The sequence below is a fragment of the Heloderma suspectum genome, chromosome 1, assembly GCF_057233095.1.
Source record: "Heloderma suspectum isolate Gila_16-S chromosome 1, 16-S_ref, whole genome shotgun sequence".
Lineage (NCBI taxonomy): Eukaryota > Metazoa > Chordata > Lepidosauria > Squamata > Helodermatidae > Heloderma > Heloderma suspectum.
The window spans coordinates 1,571,740-1,592,151 of NC_139458.1; the positions used below are offsets into that span (position 1 = coordinate 1,571,740).

At 50.0% G+C, this 20,412-nt stretch overlaps 1 protein-coding gene across 1 annotated transcript in view; it reads left to right on the forward strand.

Annotated features, from left to right (window-relative positions):
* LRFN5 (leucine rich repeat and fibronectin type III domain containing 5) overlaps positions 1 to 17,152 on the forward strand; it is a 101,738-nt gene extending 84,586 nt beyond the window's left edge. The window contains exons 2-3 of the mRNA XM_084825781.1: positions 4,687 to 6,094; positions 15,652 to 17,152. Of these exons, the coding sequence (XP_084681907.1) occupies positions 4,687 to 6,094; positions 15,652 to 16,606 (2,363 nt within the window). The 3' untranslated portion in view covers positions 16,607 to 17,152. The remainder of the gene's footprint in view (positions 1 to 4,686; positions 6,095 to 15,651) is intronic.
* The last annotated feature ends 3,260 nt before the right edge of the window (positions 17,153 to 20,412 follow it).

A 20,412-nucleotide genomic window follows, 5' to 3' on the forward strand; every position in this document is an offset into this window, starting at 1 on the left:
TGGTCGCCTTGGTGGATGATATGAGGAGGGCTCTGGATAGGGGTGAATACTCCTTCCTTGTTCTCCTCGACTTCTCAGTGGCTTTTGATACCATTGACCATGGCATTCTCCTGGACCGCCTGGAGGGGTTGGGCATTGGAGACATTGTATTACAGTGGTTCCAGTCCTTCCTCTCCAGCAGGTACCAGAGGGTAGCACTGGGAGAGGAGGTTTCGGACCTGTGGCCACTCACTTGTGGGGCGCCACAGGGTTCCATCCTCTCCCCGATGCTATTTAACATCTATGTGAAGCCGCTGGGGGCTGTCATCAGGAGGTTTGGGGTGCGGTGTCATCAATATGCGGATGACATGCAGCTCTACTTCTCATTCAAATCTTCACCAAGGTTGGCCGTAGAATCCCTGTCCAAATGTCTGGAGATGGTGAGTGGCTGGATGGGGAGGAACAAGCTGAAGCTGAACCCTGACAAGACCGAGGTACTTTTGATGGGAGACAAGAGGAGGACAGTTCAGAAGCTGCAGCTGGTACAGAACGCAGCGGCTTGCCTGATTAAAGGCAGCCGCCAGCAAGATCACATCACTTCAGTGCTGAAGGAATTGCACTAGTTACCAGTTGTTTTCCGGGCCAAATTCAAGGTGTTGGTTTTGAACCAGCCAACACCTTTAAAACCTTATATGGTTCTTATATGGTTCTGGCCCAGCCTATCTTAAGGAGCGCCTCCAGCAACACCAGACAGGCTGCATAACAATAGGACACCTAGGCTGGTGAGGACGAGGGAGAGGGCCTTCTCTGTGGTGGCCCCCACTCTGTGGAACTCCCTCCCTAGGGAACTCCACCATGCTCCCTCTTTAATGAGCTTCCACCACGCATTAAAAACGTGGTTGTTCAGGCAGGCATTTGGGGTGGGTTAGGGTATTTTTAAAAATAAGAGGTTTTAATGTAGAATTTTATTGTTTTAAACTGTTTTTGTTATTGTACATTGCCCAGAGTGCTGGGTGACCAGCCAGATGGGTGATTAATAAATTTAATAAATAAATAAAATCTACTGGATCACCCCTGTCTACATGTGTATTGACGCCCTCAAAGAACTCCAAAAGGTTAGTGAGACAGGACTCACCTTTACGGAAGCCATGTTCATTCTTTTTCAGCAGGGATTGTCCTTCTATATGCTTACTAATTTTATCTTTAGTCATGCCTTCAACCAGTTTACTCAGAACAGATGTTAAGCTAACTGGCCTGTAATTTCCCAGATCCCCCCAGATCCCTTTTTGAAAATTGGTGTTACATGGGCCATCATCCAGTCCTCTGGTATAGAGGCTGATCTGATGGACATGTTGCATATTTTGGTTAGAAGATCAGCAATTTCATATTTGTGTTCTTTGATTTCAATTTATCAATAAGGTTGAGAACTTTATCTTTTGTCACCACTATTTGCCTCAGTTCCTCAGACTCCCTTCCTGAAAACATCAGTTTGGGCACAGGTATGTGTCCTATATCTTCTGCAGTGAAGACCTATGGAAAGAATTCATTCTGCTTCTCATAGAATCATGGAATAGTAGGGTTGGAAGGGGCCTACAAGGCCATCGAGTCCAGCCCCCTGCTCAATGCAGGAATCCAACAGAGCATCCCTGACAAATGGCTGTCCAGCCTCGTCTTGAAGGCCTACAATGTGGGAGAGCCCACCACCTCCCCAGGTAATGGGTTCCATTGTCGTATTGCTCTTACAGTCAGGAAGTTTTTCCTGATGTTCAGCCGGAATCTGGCTTCCTGTCACTTGAGCCCATTATTCTGTGTCCTGGACTCTGGGATGATCAAGAAGAGATCCTGGCCTTCTTCTCTGTGACAACCTTTCAAGTACTTGAAGAGTGCTATCATATCTCCCCTCAGTGTTCTCAAGGCTAAAGATCATCTCTGCAATCTCCTTGTCCTCCTTCAGTACTCCTTTAACTCCATTGTCATCCAGTGGTCCAACTCCCTCCCCAGCTGGTTTTCTGCTTCTGACATATTTAAAGAATTCTTTATTGGTGGCCTTGATATTGTTGGTGATCTGCTCTTCAAAATGCATGTTGCATCTCTTGTTGTCTGCTTGCATCGTCTTTGTGGAACTTTGTGCTTCCTTTTGTTTTCCTCACTTGGGCAAGACTTCCATTTTGAAGGAAGTCTGAAGGAAGCTCTCTTTCTCTAATACGTAGCTCCCTTAACACTGTTTGTTAACCATGCCGGCGACCTCTTGGGCTTGGTGCTGCCTTTCCTAACCTGTGGTATACATTTTAGCTGGGCTTCTAGCATTGTGGTTTTGAATAACCACGAAGCATTTTCAAGGGATTTAATCCTCTTTCCTCTCCCTTTTAACTTTCTTTTCACCAGTTCCCTCATATTATAGAAGTTTCCTCTTTTGAAGTCAAATGTGACTGTGTTGGACTTCCTGGGCAATTTTCCACTTAAATATATATTAAATCCGATAGCACTGTGATCAGTGTTCCAATTGGCTCAATAACATAATAGGTCCTGGGCAACACCACTCAGGATTAAATCCAAGGTTGCCTCCCCTCTGGTCGGTTCCTTGAGCAACCATTCTAGGGCACAATTGTTTAGGACATCAAGAAATTTAACCTCTTTCTTGTGGCTGGAACATGCATTTCTCCAGTCAATGTGAGGCTAATTGAAGTCACCCATTATCACAACACTTCCTTGTTTGGGGGCCTCCCTGATTTTGTTTTCCATCTCAAGGTCACTCTGAGCTACTGGTCTGGGGGATGATAGCACGTTCCTAGCACTAAATTAGTTTTGGAGCCTGGTATTGTCACCCACAGTGCTTCTGTGGAAAAGCCTACCCCTCTTAGGTGTTCTAGGCTGCTCGACACTCTGCCCTCTTTGACGTAGAGGGCAACACCTCCCCCAGTATGCTCTTCCCTGTCCTTCCTGTAGATTTTATATCCAGAGATGACCGTATCCCACTGATTCTCTCTGCTCCACCAGGTTTCTGTAATGCCCACTTTATCCAGGGTTTCCTTCAAAACCAAGCACTCAAACTCTCCCATTTTGGCGCAGCGGCTTTTAGCTTTCGCATAGAAACACCTATACACAGTATCCTTCCCCAGATGCCCCTTTAATTGGCCATTGTGTTCTACTATGTCCTCCTGGCCTATTTCCTCCCCTTGTAAATTTGGGTAATCAAAAACATTTTCATCTTCATCCTGTTGAGATGATTTAACCCGAACTGGATACTTCCCAGCTTCTGTCGGCTTTTCTTCAGGGTTTAGTTCAAAAGCTGCTCTGCCACCCTTTTTATGTTTAGTGCCAGCAGGCTGGCTCCATTTTGGTTCAAGTGGAGCCCGTCCCTCTTGTACAGGCCCAGCTTGTCCCAAAACATTCCCGAGTGCCTAACGAATCTGAACCCCTCCTCCCGGCACCACTGTCTCATCCACGCATTGAGACTCCTCAGCGTCGCCTGGCTAGCTGGCCCTGCACGTGGAACAGGTAGCACTTCCGAGAAAGCCACCTTGGTGGTCCTGGATTTCAACCTCCTATCTAGCAACCTAAATTTGGCTTCCAGGACCTCCCGACAATATGGACCTTGACCACTGACTCCACCCCAGCACTATCTACTAGGCTATCTAGATGGCGTGTGATATCCGCAACCTTCGCACCAGGCAGGCAATTCACCAGGCAGTCTACACGCCCTTACAAACCCAGCTGTCTACATGTCTAATGATCTAACCTTCCACTACCACAAGGCCCCCTCCCCCAGAGGCACATCCTCGGCGCGAGAGGATATTTGCTTGTCTTCCAAGGAATGGCTCCCTTCTAAGGGATCATTTCCTCAGAATGATGCCCTCCTTCCCGAGACCTGCATTCTCCATGCCAGCAGAGGAGTTGTCACCCTGGGAGTGGGACACAGCTAATGGGACCTTGAAGGTCTCATCCACCAACTTCTCTGCCTCTCTGAGCTTCTCCAGGTCAGCAGTCTTGGCCTCCAGTACCAGAGGCAGTGAGCCTATGTACACCAGTTGCTGGGGAACATGGATGGGAGGGTGCTGTTGCGTTCATGCCCTGCTTGTGGGTTCCTGGTCGACAGCTGGTTGGCCACTGTGTCAACAGAGTGCTGGACTAGATGGACCCTGGGTCTGATCCAGCAAGGCTCTTCTTATGTTCTTACGTTGCTGGCTGCTCAGTTCTAGCAGATGTGTTTGAAAGAGAGCCCAAATAAGTATCCGTGCAATCCTAGACATGTCTATGCAGAAGTAAGTCCCATTGAGTTCAGTGAGGCTTACTCCTAGGTACGTGGATATAAGACTGTAGCCTGAGTGTGCTATGGCTGCCACCTCTATTAGGACCGCCTCCTCCAACCTGGTGCCTTCTAGATGTTTTAGACTACAGCTCCCAGCATAATTGACCATTGGTGGTGCTGGCTGAGGCTGATGGGAACTGCAGTTCAACGCATCTGGAAGCCCCAAGGCTAGGGGAGGACCTGGGCTTTAGGATCTGATATCTGTCAAAGGCAGGGGTTTGTGCATGGCATGGATTTTCAGCTGGCACAGATGCACTGCGTCAGCCATAGACCGATTTCACTTTGTCTGATGCTGCGGGGTGCAATAAGTCTCCCCTCTGTGCTCCCGTCTTCTCACTCTGCAAGTAGAATTTCATCCTGGGCTCCCATGTAACACTCTGCCTGTCTCCTTTTTTCAGGATTCCGACCCCGCTCTACAATGGAAAAACTGCTTTTGTATCTGCTGCTTATTGGCGTAGCGGTGAAGGCACAGATCTGTCCGAAGCGCTGCGTGTGCCAGATCTTATCTCCCAACCTCGCCACCCTTTGTGCAAAGAAGGGGCTGCTCTTTGTTCCCCCCAACATCGACAGGAGGACGGTCGAGCTGCGGCTGGCCGACAACTTTGTCACGAGTATCAAGCGGAAAGATTTTGCCAACATGACCAGCCTGGTGGACCTGACGCTTTCTCGGAATACAATTAGTTTCATCACGCCGCACGCGTTCGCTGACCTGCGCAACCTGAGGGCGTTGCACTTGAACAGTAACCGATTGACTAAGATCACGCATGACATGCTCAGCGGGCTTTCGAATCTGCACCACTTGATCCTGAACAACAACCAGCTGACCTTGATCTCCTCCACGGCCTTTGACGATGTCTTGGCTCTTGAGGAGCTGGACCTGTCATACAACAACCTGGAGACCATTCCCTGGGATGCGGTGGAGAAGATGGTCAGTTTGCACACCCTCAGTTTGGACCACAACATGATCGATAGCATCCCCAAGGGCACCTTCTCCCACCTCCACAAGATGACCCGGCTGGACGTCACGTCCAACAAGCTGCATAAGCTGCCGCCTGACCCTCTCTTCCAGCGAGCTCAGGTCTTGGCCACCTCAGGGATCCTCAGCCCGTCCACATTTGCTCTGAGCTTTGGGGGGAACCCTCTGCATTGCAACTGTGAGCTCCTGTGGCTGAGGCGCCTCTCCAGGGAGGACGACCTGGAGACCTGTGCTTCTCCCCCTCTCCTGTCTGGCCGCTATTTCTGGTCGGTCCCCGAGGAGGAGTTCCTGTGTGAACCCCCCCTCATTACCAGGCACACCCATGAGTTGAGGGTGCTGGAGGGCCAAAGAGCCATCCTGAGGTGCAAAGCCCGTGGTGACCCGGAGCCTGCGATTCACTGGATATCCCCAGAAGGCAAGCTGATTTCCAACGCATCCCGATCCCTGGTGTATGACAATGGGACACTCGACATCCACATCACCACCATGAAGGATACAGGCTCTTTTACCTGCATTGCTTCCAATCCGGCAGGGGAAGCCACACAGTCTGTGGATCTCCACATAATCAAACTGCCACACATAGTGAACAGCACAAACCACATCCATGAGCCGGACCCGGGTTCCTCTGACATCTCGACCTCCACGAAGTCTGGCTCAAATGCAAGCAGTAGCAATGGGGAAACAAAAATTAGCCAGGACAAGAAGGTGGTGGTGGTGGAAGCCACTTCATCCACTGCTCTGCTTAAATTTAATTTCCAAAGGAATATACCTGGGATACGTATGTTCCAAATTCAGTATAATGGGACGTACGATGACTCACTTGTTTACAGGTAGGGCCCCCCAAACCAGTTCAAGTCTTACCATTCTGTCAGCTACGGGATCTGCTTCCATAGCTGAGCAAACATTTTCATTTTGTTAGTTGTTGACTTTGGGGGTCTGGTAGACTTGGCATAAACAGAGCTGGGATGGATCAGACCAAAGGCCCAGCAGGTCAAGCATCCCACAGTGGCCAACCAGATGTCCACAAGCAGGGCATGAGCACAAAGGCACCTCCTGCTTGGGCTCCCCATCAGCTAGCACACTGCCTCTGTCAGCGGAGGTAACCTTCAGCCATTGTGATCAGTAGCCATTGACTTCCTCCATGTTGGGATGGACCCAGCTTATTCATATCTTGCTTTAGTTGCAAAACTGTGAGGTACTCTGGCACCAGGGCTGGCAAGCACCTGGGTCCATCAGGAAAGACCTCGAGGAGTTGCTGGCAGTTGGGCATGTGGTCAGAGTGTACGTTGGCAGAGAGGGGAAGGGAGAGCTTGGCTGCCTCCTTCAATGACGATGCCTTGACTGAGACAGCGCAGCAGATAGGGCAGATGTATAGCAGATGGTGAATAGGATTGGCTGTCTGGCATCACCTGATTCCCAGAACCAGAGGACTGCATGCCATGGTGAGATTGCCCCAGCTTCAAGGGTTAGAATCATAGAATAGTACGGTTGGACGGGGCCTACAAGGCCATCTAGTCCAACCCCCTGCTCAATGCAGGAATCCAAGTCAGAGCATCCCTGGCAGGTGGCTGTCCAGCCTCATCTTAAATACCTCCAGTGTGGGAGAGCCCACCACCTCCCTAGGGAATGGGTTCCATTGTCGTTTGGCATTTATCTGTATTAAACTTCATTCTGTTGTTTTCTGCCCAGCGCTCCAGTCTATCAAGATCACTTTAAATTGTATTTCTGTCTTCCAACGTATTAGCTATCCTGCCCAATTTTGTGTTATCTGCAAATCTGATCAGCATGCCCTGCACCTCCTTCTCCAAGTCATTAATCAAAATGTGGAAGAGCACTGGGCCCAGGACTGAGCCCTGCGGTACCCCGCTTGTTACCTCTCCCCAGTTGGAGAAGATCCCATCGATAAGCACTCTTTGAGTCCGATTCTGTAGCCATCTGTGGAACCACCTAATAGTTGTTTCATCTAACCCACTTTTAGTGAGTTTGCTAATCAGGATATCATGGGGCACTTTGTCGAAAGCTTTGCTGAAGTCGAGGTATATTATGTCCACAGTGTTCCCACAGTCCATGAGGGAGGTTACTTGATCAAAGAATGAGGACAGATTTGTCTGGCAGGATTTGTTCTTGATGAATCCATGTTGACTTCGAGTAATCACTGCCTTGTTGTCAAGGTGCTTCCAGATGAATTGCTTTATCATCTGCTCCAGAATGTTCCCAGGGTTGATGTCAGACTGACTGGTCTGTAGTTCCCAGGTTCCTCCTTTTTCCCCTTTTTGAAGACGGGGACAACATTAGCCCTCCTCCAGTCATCTGGCACTTCACCCGCCCTCCACGATTGCTCAAAGATAACAGAGATTCTGAGAGTCCTCCAGCCAGTTCCTTTATTACTCTAGGGTGCAGTTCATCGGGCCCTGGAGATCTGAACTCATTCAAAGTAATTAGGTGTTCCTTGACCATATGCCTATCGGTCTCAAGCTGCAATCCTGCCCCTTCAGCCTGTTCTTCGTCTTTGCCAGGGGGGTCATAGACCCTCTTTTGGGAGAAGACTGAGCCAAAGTAGGAATTGAGCACCTCTGTCTTTTCCTTACCATCTGTTACCATTTTGCCATCCTTATTTAATAGCTGAACCACCATTTCTTTCCTCTGTCTTTTATTACGGATGTAGCGGAAGAAAGCCTTGTTGTTGCTTTTAGCCTCCCTCGCTAACCTTTTGCCTCCCTCGCCAACGGTCAGGTCTGCCGCTCCCTCCTCTGCCCAGCAGCCACAGGCGCACAGGGTAGCCTCCGCGCCCGTCCGGCAGCACTCCCCGCGACAGCTGTGCTCAGCCAGCGGAAGCGCCTTTCCTCCCCATGAGCTCAGTCCTCTGTTGGAGGGTGGGTTTGGCAGTGGAGAAGCTTCCCACTGGGGGTTTCTAAGAGTGGCTTTAACTGCTGAATTACCAGTGGAGAAAGGGGGGCTGGATGGTGCAGAGGACGGTGCACCGAACTTGGATGTGGACACTTGTTCTGCTCACCCTCAGCTCCTCTTCCAGGACAAGGAAAGAGCCAAGCTGTGCTTGGGTACACATGATGCAGGGGATAGAACTGTGGATTGGGGTTGTCCTGGTTCAGCGGCCCACTTGGTTAGACCCCCCCCCCCACCGGCCCTATGTGCTGGCAGGATTCTTTTTAAATATCAGGGTTGGCAAACAGTTTCGTTATGATTATTATTCTAATGGATCAGGAATGTAGACACAGCTGTGAAGCATAGGATGGTGGTTGTGGGTGAAGAGGGATTTTACCTGTGTGTGCCATGATTGAAGTCGTACATGTGGCATCTAAAAGGGGTGCCATACAACCATTCAATCCAGGGTGTAAAATCCCCGAGTGTCAGGATGGAAACTGAGCCGATAGAACCCCAGAGCAGTTCTGATTCTGAGGAGGATCAGCAATCCATGGGAGTGGAGCCAGCTCATCCCTCACAGGCACAGCAGCTGGCAGAGATTCCTCCAGCCAGCATTCCTGAGATAGATAGTGATCCTAGCAGTGAGAAAGTGCAGGAACGGGGCTTGCTAGACGCTCGACGCAGACGCAGGGAGTGACGAGCAATGGAGGGTGCGGAAAGGAGGCGTAGTGCCCGTTTGGCAAGCAAGGAACGGCTGCCGCCCATGGACCCAAGGGAAAGAAGGAGGATCTCTCCCTAGCCCATAAGTTCAGGGTCTTCAAGTGACTCTCCTTCAAACGGGGATCAATTGCCTACTCGGCGCATAGGCCACTCTGCTGTTCCTTGCTTAGTCGCTGGTAATTAGCATCTGAAAGAGTCATTAAGTTGTAAAAGGATTATTAAAGCCTTGAAAAGAAACATTTCGTCTGTGTCTAGAGTTGGCTATTGGAGTCTACTGAAAGAGGCCGCCAGGGCGCTCCTGAAACCGAGCTGCAACACTGCATCCAGCTGCCCACCAGTGCTAGGAAATGGTGTAGAAATTGTGATAAACAGCAATAATGGCAGCAGCATTAAACTCTCCGATTCCTCACTCACAACTCCTTTGGGGTAGGGAGTCGACCATTTAAATACAGAGAATGTACATGCTGTGCTGCAAGAGTTTGGTACTGGTTTTCGGGCTAGCTTGGGTCCAGGGGACCACGTGACTCCATGTAGCCCTGCAAAGATGAGCTGAGGAAGGCCCGTGAAAGGTCCCCTCCCCCCACATGCTAGGATGACCAAGTGGCTAACGGGGACAAGGCCACCTTGGGAGTGGCTCCCCTGTTGTGGAACTCTCTCCCCAGAGAGTGCTGTCAGGCAAATACCTTTTTTATTCTCCAAGGTGTTTTAAAATAAGTTTTATTGGTGTTTTACTGCTCGGTGTTCTGTGTTTGTTTTTAATGATGTTATTAGTGCTTATCAATGAGACCTTCTCAAACTGCGGAGAGGTAATGAGTGGGGTGCCACAGAGCTCAGTCCTGGGCCCAGTGCTCTTCAACATTGTTATTAATGACTTGGAGGAGGAGGTGCAGGGAATGCTGATCACATTTGCAGATGACACAAAATTGGGCGGGATAGCTAATACTTTGGAAGACAGAAACAAAATTCAAAGTGATCTGGATAGATTGGAGCGCTGGGCAGAAAGCAACAGAATGACATTGAATAGGGATAAATGCCAAGTTCTGCACCTAGGAAAAAGAAACCAAAAGCACAGTTTCAAGATGGTGGATACATGGCTCAACAACACTACAAGCGAGAAGAATCTTGGAATTGTTGTCGATCACAAGCTGAATATGAGCCAACAATGTGATGTGGCTGCAAAAAAGGCAAATGCTCTTTTGGGCTGCATTAATAGAAGCACAGCTTCCAAATCCCTGGAAGTACTAGTTCCCCTCAGTTCAACCCCTACTAGTTCAGCACTGGTTAGGCCTCACCTGGAGTACTGTGTGCAGTTCTGGGCACCACACTTGACGAAGGATGCAGACAAACTGGAGAGGGTTCAGAGGAGGGCAACAGATGATCAGGGGACTGGAAACAAAGCCCTCTGAGGAGAGACTGAAAGAACTGGGCATGTTTAGCCTTGAGAAGACAAGACTCAGGGGAGACATGATAGCGCTCTTCAAGTTCTTGAAAGGTTTGTCACAGAGAGGAAGGCCAGGAACTCTTCTCAATCATCCCGGAGTGCAGGACACGGAATAACGGTCTCAAGTTACAGGAAGCCAGATTCCGGCTGAACATCAGGAGAAATGTCCTGACTGTTAGAGCAATACGACAATGGAACCGATGACCTAGGGCGGTGGTGGGCTCTCCCACGCTGGAGGCGTTCAAGACGAGGCTGGACAGCCATCTGTCAGGGATGCTCTGACTTGGATTCCTGCATTGAGCAGGGGGTTGGACTCGATGGCTTTGTAGGCCCCTTCCAACCCTACTATTCTATGATTCTATGATTACATGAATTTTGTATTTCGGTATGTTTTAATTTGTAAAAAACTCTGGGAATTCCAGTGAATTGAGGGGCTTAGTATAAAATTAACCGATACATGCATACAGAAGAGCTGTCAGGTCTTGGTTCCAGCACATGTGGAGACCTGAGCTTGCAGACTAGTGGGGAGGAATTCAAATGCAGTTTTCAACCATGAAGTTGGCTTTGCATTTTATTTTTGCATAATCCTTCCTGACCTTTAATCCTTCAAGGTAATCTAGTTAGCAGAAGGATTGGAAAGTTAGCCCATCTAAGAAGACATTAACACCCCCTGGAGTGTACTTTTGGGGGGGCCGGCCGGGGGGGCAAATCCCAGCCAGCCAACCAACCTGATTAGTAGAGGGAGGTGGGAAGAGTGTGTGGATGAAGAGTCGGTTTGCTAAGTGGATTGCTTTGAAGCCTGCTAATGGAACGGACCTACCTTTCAAAAACGATTTATCATGTATTATCCTTTCTTTTACAAAATAGATATATCCCTGTATGGGAGCTGGTCCTGCAGATCAAAGCAATTGGTGAGTTACAGTCTCCTCACCACCGCCACCGCCACCACACACACTCCCCAAACAAAAACCTGGCGGTCCCCTTTTGCAGTCTGTGTGTTATTAGTTGACTATAGGAGAACAGTGTGTGTGAGAATGGTTTGGATTAATAAAAATAATAATCTCGGTGGTTATTGGTGTCAGCACTGATTAAAAAGAGAGAATACTAAAAAAGCTGTAGGAATCCAAGATGCCTGATGAGGGTTAGGATTCAGGAAGAGGAAAAGGAGTCTGGCCCAAGGGAAAGTGCCTCAGGCTGCGTCAAATAAGAACAGTTGTTCTAGATCAGACCAAGGTTCATCTAGTCCAGCATCCTCTTCACACAGTGGAAACCAGCTGCCGACAGGAAACCCACCAGCAGACACTGGTGCAACAGCACCCTCCCGCCCATGTTCCCCAGCGACTGGCGTACATCGGCCTACTGCCTCTGGCACTGGAGGTAGCATGGCTCGCCTTCTCCTTCAGGAATTTGTCCAAGCCAGGCTTAGAGCCAAATTGGTGGCCATCAGTACATCATGTACTAGTGAATTCCATCCTTTAAGTGAAGAAGTACCTCCTTTATCTGTCCTGAATCTCCCACCAGTCAGCTGCATGGGATGGCCCCACTGGGTTCTAGTATTTTGAGAGAGGGAGAACAATGTCTCCCTGCTCACTTTCTTTGCACCGGGCATAACTGTGTACACCTTTATCATGTCTCCCCTCATTCGTTTCTTTTCTAGGATAACAGTCCCTACTGTTGTAACCTTCCCTTGTAGAGGAGTTGCTCCAGCTCCCTGATCATTTTAGTTGCCGTTTTCTGCACTTTTTCCAACTCTACTAGGTGCAGTGACCAAAGTTTTGTACAGTATTCCAAGTGCAGTCACACAATAGATTTATATAAGGGCAGTATGATATTGGCAGTTTTATTTCAGTTCCTTTCCTAATTATGCTTAGCATGCCTTTTTCAGAGCAGCACACGCTGGGTTGACCTTTTCATCGGGCTGTCCACCACAACCTGAAGATCTCGCTCAGTTACTGCTAGCTCAGATCCCATCAGCATATATGTGAAGTCGGGATTTTTTTGCCCCCATGTGCTTCACTTTACGCTTGCTTACGTTATTTATTGCATTTATACCCTGCCTTTTTTCCTCTTGCAAGGAACCCAAGGCGGCTTACATTCTCCTCCTCCTCCTTTCCATTTTATCCTCACAACAACAACCCTGTGAGGTAGGTTGGGCCAAGAGTCTGTGACTGGCCCAAAGTCACCCAGTGAGCTTCCATGGCCGAGTGGGGACTAGAATCCGGATCTCCCGGCTCCCAGTCCAGCACTCTCACCATTATCCCAGTTTGGAGAAGTCCTTTTGGAGCTCTTTGCAATCCTTTTTGGTTTTAACTACCCTAAATAACTAGACGTCTTTAGCAAACATGGCCACATGACTCTTTACTCCTAATTCCAGATAATTTACTAATGTAAGTTAAAAAGCACTGATCCCATTACAGATCCTTGCGGCACCCCACTGTTTACGTCCCTCCATTGGGAGAATTCTCGTGCTTTCTGTTCTTTAACCAATTTCCAGTCCATAAGGGGACCTCTTCTCTCATTTCAAGTCTGCTAAGTTTGCACAGGAGTCAAGGCCATTTGAAAGTCCAAGTAAACAATGTCTACTGGTTCACTCATGTCCACATGTTTACTGACACTCTTAAAAAATTCTAAAAGGTTAGTGAGACAGGACGTACCTTTTTGGAAGCCATGTTGATTCTTTTTCAGCAGGGTTTGCCCTTCTATATGCTTCATAATTTTATCTTTATTAATGTTACCTGGAAGAGACATTTAAGCTAACCAGCCTGTAATTTCCCGGATCCCCTGGATCCCTTTTGTAAAATTGGTTTTACATTTTCCAATCCTCTGGTAGGGCAGATCTTGCACGTTTTTGTTAGAAGACCAATGATTTCACATTTGGGTTCTTTAAAAACTCTAGGATGGATACCATCTGGACCTAGTGATTTATTAGTTTTCAGTTTGTCAATATGGTCTGAAACTTCATCTCTTGTCACCACTGTTTGCCTCAGTTCCTCAGACTCCCTTCCTGAAAACATCAGTTCAGGCACAAGTATCTGTCCGATATTTTCTACAGTGGACCAATGAGAAGAATTCATTCACCTTCCCCACAATCTTCTTATCCTTGTTTAGTACTCTAACCTTGTTGTCTTCCAATGGCCCAACTGCCTTCCTAGCTGGTTTCCTGCTTCTGATGTTTTTAAATAATTCTTTATTTTTGGCCTTTATTTTACTAGCTATGTGTTCCTCAAAATGATTGTTTGCATCTCCTACTTTCTGCTTGCGTCTCCTTTTTACATTTTGTTCTCCTTATTTGGGCAAGACTTGCATTTTCTGAAGGGAGCCTTCTTTTGCCTTATCATTAACTGTACTGGTACCCAGGGGCCATGTCCATCGTGGTTTGGCAAATGGGGCCAGCTTGGGGCTTCTGGCTGAGAGGCCTCTTGAAGAAGAGTCGTGCCGTTCTTTTCTGGGAAAGTCTGCTTTACCCTTAAAGGTAGACTAAAAATAATTTTAAATAAAATAAAATTTATTATAAACATTCATATTCTGCCTTTCCATACTAGATGCCCAACAAAGGAAATTGTGTTGCTCAGGCTTAGCCATATCAGATAGGATAGTAATAGACTGACAGACAGACAGATCATCTATCTATGAATGGAAGATGTAACATATTAAAACCAGAAGGAGTGGTATTAAAGGTTTCCCACTACCTGATACCAGATTGCCTTGCCTTCCCTGCAGGAAGAGCGCATGGCTTGTTTGCATGGGTGGAGGTGGAGGGTTTGAGGGAACACCCCATCGCAGTTCTCTTTTGCTTCTAGGGCCGCGGTGGCTTAGCGGTTAAGACGCTGAACTGCAGACCGGAAGGTCGGCAGGACAGCAGTTCGAGACCCGAGTGCTGCGTGACGGAGTGAGCTCCCGTCTTCAGTCCCAGCTCCTGCCAACCTAGCAGTTCGAAAGCAAGACATTGCAAGTAGATAAATAGGTGCCGCTTCGGCGGGAAACGTAACAGTGTTCCGTGCACCTCGGTGTTCAGTCATGCTGGCCACATGGCCACGGAAGCGTCTTCGGACAGCGCTGGCTCTTCGGCTTAGAAATGGAGATGAGCACCGCACCCTAGAGTTGCACACGACTGGTGGGGACACCTTTACCTTTATCTAAGGGTGGGGGAGGAATTGGTTCAGGTGGCATTTTAATGCAAACGTACCTGTTTTTGCACTTTTGAATCAATATGCGAATCAAAGCTCAGTTATCCTTCAAAGTGTGCACTTCTCTGAATTTGCAGTGGAATTCTCTAGTGAAAAATGTGTATATTGGGGAAATGTTTACACAAAAACGTTTGTGTAATTAAAAGAACATTCCAAAAGGTAATATAAGGAAATTCTTTTGCAAAAAATGTATCTCCTAGGCAAGAGTGCATTAAAAGATGCATGCAAAATGTGTACAAAGTTTCATATGAACTTTTAAAAAAGAGTCTCAAAGTTCAGGAGAAACTGGGAGAAGTCACCATGGACCAATCCACCCATTTCTACGTCTCAGCTGTTGAGAAGCCAGAGGAGAAACCGCGGCGGTAGCTTGGCAGCCACCTGCCCAGGTCGTCCTCCCAGCCTTGTGCAGAAGGGGCGGCAAATCTATTTGGGGTGGTTTGCGTTCTGCTGCGGGTTCTACAGAGCCTCCAAGCTGGCTTACAGTGTAACATAAATGTTCAAAGTATTTATTCCAACAGCATAGTGTTGCCAGGATATGTAAGGTAAACACTTGTTTTTTAAGACGAGAACAAACCCTGCGTTCTGCAGGGGGGAAAGTAATGAAAGCAGGAAGTGAAAATAGTTCCAGTGCTTTGACGTCTCAACTCTCCTCCTAGCTTGTGCGTGAGGTTTCTCCTGTCCTTTGGGTTTGGTGATTCCTGTATTATTTGGATGCTTCCCACTTCATGTGTAGCTGTTCAGCATCTTTTTATTGTTCTGAATCTCCTTGAAGAAAGCTTAAAGAAAAAGTCAAGAATAGTCTTCAGCGCATGGGCTGCATGGGGACACCTCCGCTCTCTGTACAGTGCCAGGCTCCAAGGCATGTTCCCGGATTCATGCCTGGGTGGCCCTGGGCAAGAGACGGACAGGGTGGCGCAGGGGCGGTGGTGAGGGCAGCACGGGATGTGCGGGTGGGGGGAGGGAGGGGGCTTGGGGGGTTCTGCCCACTGCTCCCATCGTGGCAGTAGTCTCCATTTCCCTCCCCACGCGCAGTTGATCTGCCAGTCGGTGTTTTGCTTAGGACGAGCCTTGGCTCGGCCGGAGAGGGAAGGGAGAGGCACCCCTGTGGCCCGCTGCCGGCGTGGTGCGCTCATCGCTCTTTCCTGTCCCCCTCTAGGATGATCCCCCCCACGAGCAAGACCTTCCTGGTCAACAACCTGGCCGCGGGGACGCTGTACGACCTGTGTGTCTTGGCGATCTACGACGACGGCATCACCTCCTTGACGGCCACGCGCGTGGTGGGCTGCCTCCAGTTCGCCACAGAGCAGGATCACGTGCGCTGCCATTTCATGCAGTCCCAGTTCCTGGGCGGGACCATGATCATCATCATCGGCGGGGTCATCGTGGCCTCAGTGCTGGCCTTCATCATCATCCTCATGATCCGCTATAAGGTGTGCAACAGTGGCGGGCACCGCGAGGCGACCAAGGTCAGCAGCGTGTACTCCCAGACGAACGGGGCGCAGGCCCAGGGGTGCGGTGGAGCCGCCGTGCCCCGGTCTGGGTCCAAGCAGGCCGTGGGGCATGAGGGGAGCCTGCCGTGCTGCAAGGCCGGCCATGAGAGCGCAGCGCAGCCGTCGGACACCTGCTCCAGCCGGGACGCCTCTTCTGCTACCTCCGCGCTGCCTCCCCCGTGGACTCCGGGCCCTTCTGCTTCCCAGACGCTGAAGCGGAAGCCCTTGCCAAAGCCCAGCAGCGACCTGCCGCCACCAAGCGAAGGTGCCGCGACCAGCTTGGAGTCGCAGAACACTAACCGCAACAACTCCACTGCCCTGCAGTTGGCTAGCCGGGCTCCGGACTGTGCCAGGGGCCCCCCCATGTACCCAAGAGTACAAGCCAAGCCAAGCAAGTTTCTCACTTTGCCAGCTGACCCGTCCCGGGCAAAGCGCAGGTACTCCCTGAACGGAGAATTAATGGAATATCAGTGTTATATAAACTCCCCGAATCCAGTCGGGTTTTGGTCTAAGAGGAGCTTGTCTATGAATGGGATGCTAATGCAGACAGACTGTGCCAAGGTGGATGGTGGCAAAGCAACTTTCTCGAGTTCTGAGTGGATATTGGAGAGCACTGTCTGAGCAGCTGCAGCGCGTGTGTTTTCTAAATCAAAGACGTGTGGCGAGCCCCGTCCTCCGAGCGCCGCCTGCAAACTCTCCTCCGGTTGGGCCGTCGGCATGTCCCGCCCCCCGCATCCGTGCAGAGTTGTGCACAAGCTACTGGGCACGTCCACGTTTTCTGTTTGGGTTTTGTTTTATTTAACATAACAACTGAAGGCAAATCATGTTAAAGAGCTCATTTTAAAAAAAAAGTTAAAGGAAAAAACGTGAAACAACACCAGTGCCTTCCCCTGCTCCAGGACCGGCATCCTGGTTCCACAGTAGCAGACCGGGAACAGAGCAGCGTTGGCAGGAAAAGCCTTTTATGAAGGGGGTCGCCCTTCCCTCTGCGCTAACGAAAGACCGCTTAACGGATCCACAAAAAGAGAGTATTTTTCAAGCGATCTGAGCATCTTTTTCTTTTCCCAGTGACAATGGTGTTGCCTTGGTTTTCAGGCAGATGCTGTACAAAACCAACAACTCTGTGTTGTTATGTTGTGTAAAATAAAATATTCCAGAAAAACATTCAGCCGGTGTTCCGAGGGACCCCCTTCGAATCATCGCCGGTGGCCCGGGTGTTTGGGGGGTCTCTGCACTGTCCTCATCTGTGTGGTGGATGGGGAGAAGGGAAGCGGGGGGTGTCCCCCCGGGGGCTGCTCATGGGGTGCCCGGGTGTGCCTGATGCCGGCTCTAGCTGCTCTCTGTGCATCGCCAGCCAGGGCCCACCTCCCGCTGGACTCCCAAAGGCCGATGTCTGTCTGGGCCTTCGGCTTGAGGGTTCCACAGTGGAAGGCAGGAACGAGCCCCTGCCCCAGCTGTGTGGCAGGACAGCTTCTGCTCTCTTGACGGCAGTGCCAGCAAAGGTTGCCTCGTGCCTGCTGCTTCTGAGGGGGCGAGGGGGTGCTGAAGAACGTGGCGCTTGCTTTCCTTGGCTCCTGTTGGGGGCATGGCGAGTTCTCGGGGCTGAGTCAGAGGCATTCACATTGATGATCGCGGCGTTCCATTGTTTCACAAGGCTGCGTGTCATCTTTCCAGAGGGAAAGGCTGCCCAGTGCAGCACAATAAAACCAGTAACAAACGGTTAAGAGGCACAGGAACAGAACAGTTATGAAACGTTTGTGATGCTTGTCCAGGGAGCTCTCCGGGGATTTCTACAAATTTCCCCTGGACGAAGGGGCTCCGGTTTGTTTCTGGAACAGCCCCGTGCACTTTCAAGCCATGGGTCTGGATATTGCCTTCCCCCTTCACATGCACAGTTGGGCACAGTTTTCACTCCCTACTTGTGTTGTGCTGCTTCCATGCAGGTTGTCAACATGCACCAGCAAAATGGACACATGAATCAAATCATACTGTAAAGAGGAATTGTGATGTAATTGCACAGTTGAATCAGGGTTCCTTTTTTTGTTCCGTGATGTAATTAATGTGCCTTATTTTCTTGTGCACATAGGTCACTCGCAAGAAAAAAAGTACACAAACTAAAACACAAAACTGAGATCTGCACCAGTCCCAAACTTCATGTTAGACATTCTCAAAGTGGTTGGAAGGTGGGTGGAACAGACGGTGGGCGGTGATGGGATGGGCGCAGGCCGCTCACGTCTACCGATTTCCTTGCTTGCAAGGCTTGCCTCCTCCTTCCCAGCTAGCAAAAGACCTCAGAAGAGGAGTCCCATTAGCCACGTAGGCTCTCCCTCCTTGCTTGGCTAGAGGCTTCAGACTAGTTGCAGCCATGCTTGGGACGCCTCTTGAGCCCCACGTGGCTTTCACAGAGGCCTGTCCGTCTTGCTAGAGAGCCCTTCCCCAGGCCTGCCCCCTGGGCGCACGGCATGCCAGGTGACGCTCTGGTTCAGCAGCTGGGTCAGGTGAGGCTCCGGCTCAGTCTGCTGCCCGAGGCACCACGTCACAGAGTACCTCAGCGCAGGAGTTCAGATGCCGAGCTGGCTGTCGAACATTCCCTGGCTCGGTTCTGCGCTTTGAGGTCTGGCCTTGCTAGGGAGTCACGCAGAGCACTGGTGCCGAGGGACGGAGGAAAGCGCCGCCCCGCTGGCCCCGCTCGGTGTGCTGCACCAAGTGAGCCTCAGGCCCCAGCGAGAGGCGGTGCTGGGATGCCTGGCTTCAGGTGGGGCAGCCTCTGCGGCCCCAGGGTCTTCCTGCCCCATTCTTTGCTTACCAGCTGCTTAGGCAGGACCCCCCTCGGAAGGACACTACGGCAGAAGGCAGCCCGTTCTGTGACATCAGCCCAGCCAACTTGCCGGCAGAGAGATGGGGGGGGGGGGGGCTCTCTTTCCTGCTGATGGCTTGCTGCCATGTGGAAGTCTGTGGTGCTTCACTGACCACCTTCTTTGTCTGTTTTCTGGGCTTCTTCCAATGTGACCCTTCATCCTGGGCATGTTTAGCCTTGAGAAGAGAAGACTGATGGGAGATAGGATAGCACTCCTCAAGTCTTTGAAAGGTTGTCACAGAGAGGAAGGCCAGGATCTCTTCTTGATCATCCCAGAGTGCAGGACACGGAATCATGGGCTCAAGTGACAAGAAGCCAGATTCCGGCTGAACATCAGGAAAAACTTCCTGAGCAATACGACAATGGAACCGATTACCTAGGGAGGTGGTGGGCTGTCCCACACTGGAGGCCTTCAAGACGAGGCTGGACAGCCACCTGTCAGGGATGCTCAGACTCGGATTCCTGCATTGAGCAGGGGGTTGGACTCGATGGCCTTGTAGGCCCCTTCCGACCCTACTATTCTGTGATTCTATGATTCTGTCCTTCCCGCCCAGGTGGAGGACAGAGGGCTAGGGATGTTGGATGTTGGATGTTGGGATGTTGGAGCCATCTGCAACGGAACCAAACGAGTTCGGATTTTCATGAATCTGACCTGCAGATTCCACAGTGGACTGGCTTTTCCCCTGTCAAGCAGATTCCGCCAACTTGTGGGCTGGTTTTCTAACTTCCCCAAATTCTGCACAAATGTCATTGTAGAAAAATACACAAAATAAAAACCTGGCCAAAAATGTGCTTTTCCCCCATAGGCTAAAGCATGGAAACACACATTTTGGGGGAATTTGCACATGTGCAAATTTGCACAGATGCACATTTGTGCAATTGTGCATTTGTGCAAATTGAGAAACAAAAAATTCCAATTCCGGTGATGGGCAGATGACAGAACGAAAGGCACCTGACAGTCCGCACAACACAGAATGGATTTTACACAGTCCATTCCTAGTCTGTGCTGGTGTTTGGGCCTCTCTGTGCTGCCTGCATGCTTAGGATGAACATGGCTTGGTGTCACTTCCCCCACATCTTGCTTGTTGCAGATCCCTCACAGCTCTCCCTCCCCCCCTCCCTCCCTCCCCATAGTGCCTAGTTCGAATTGCAAACGCCAAACGCTGCCTAGCAGAGCATTGCGTACATCCCTGTTCTGCATTGTGTATGTGGCGTGCGCTGCCCTTCCCTCTCCCTCTCTCTCTCTCCGCTGTCCGGTCTCCCATTTAAGTAGGAACAGTAGAGGACCACGAAGTGGAGGAGCTGTGGGGCTCTGTGGCAGGGGCCGTGCCATTCTCTTAAGCCACAAACAAAGGGAAGCACAGGCGAAGGACCCTTCTGACAATGGGAGGAGCAGCAATGCCAAAATGGACCAGTGTCTGTAGAACAACAATATATTTTTATCAATATTTATCAGTCACTTCTTCTAATACAAATTGGGTCCTTCTCTGGGTGGATCACAATCTAGACAGTTGTGCAGACCAGGCATAATTCCCTCCATCTTGCTGTCCAGGCTATTCTGCCGCAACGC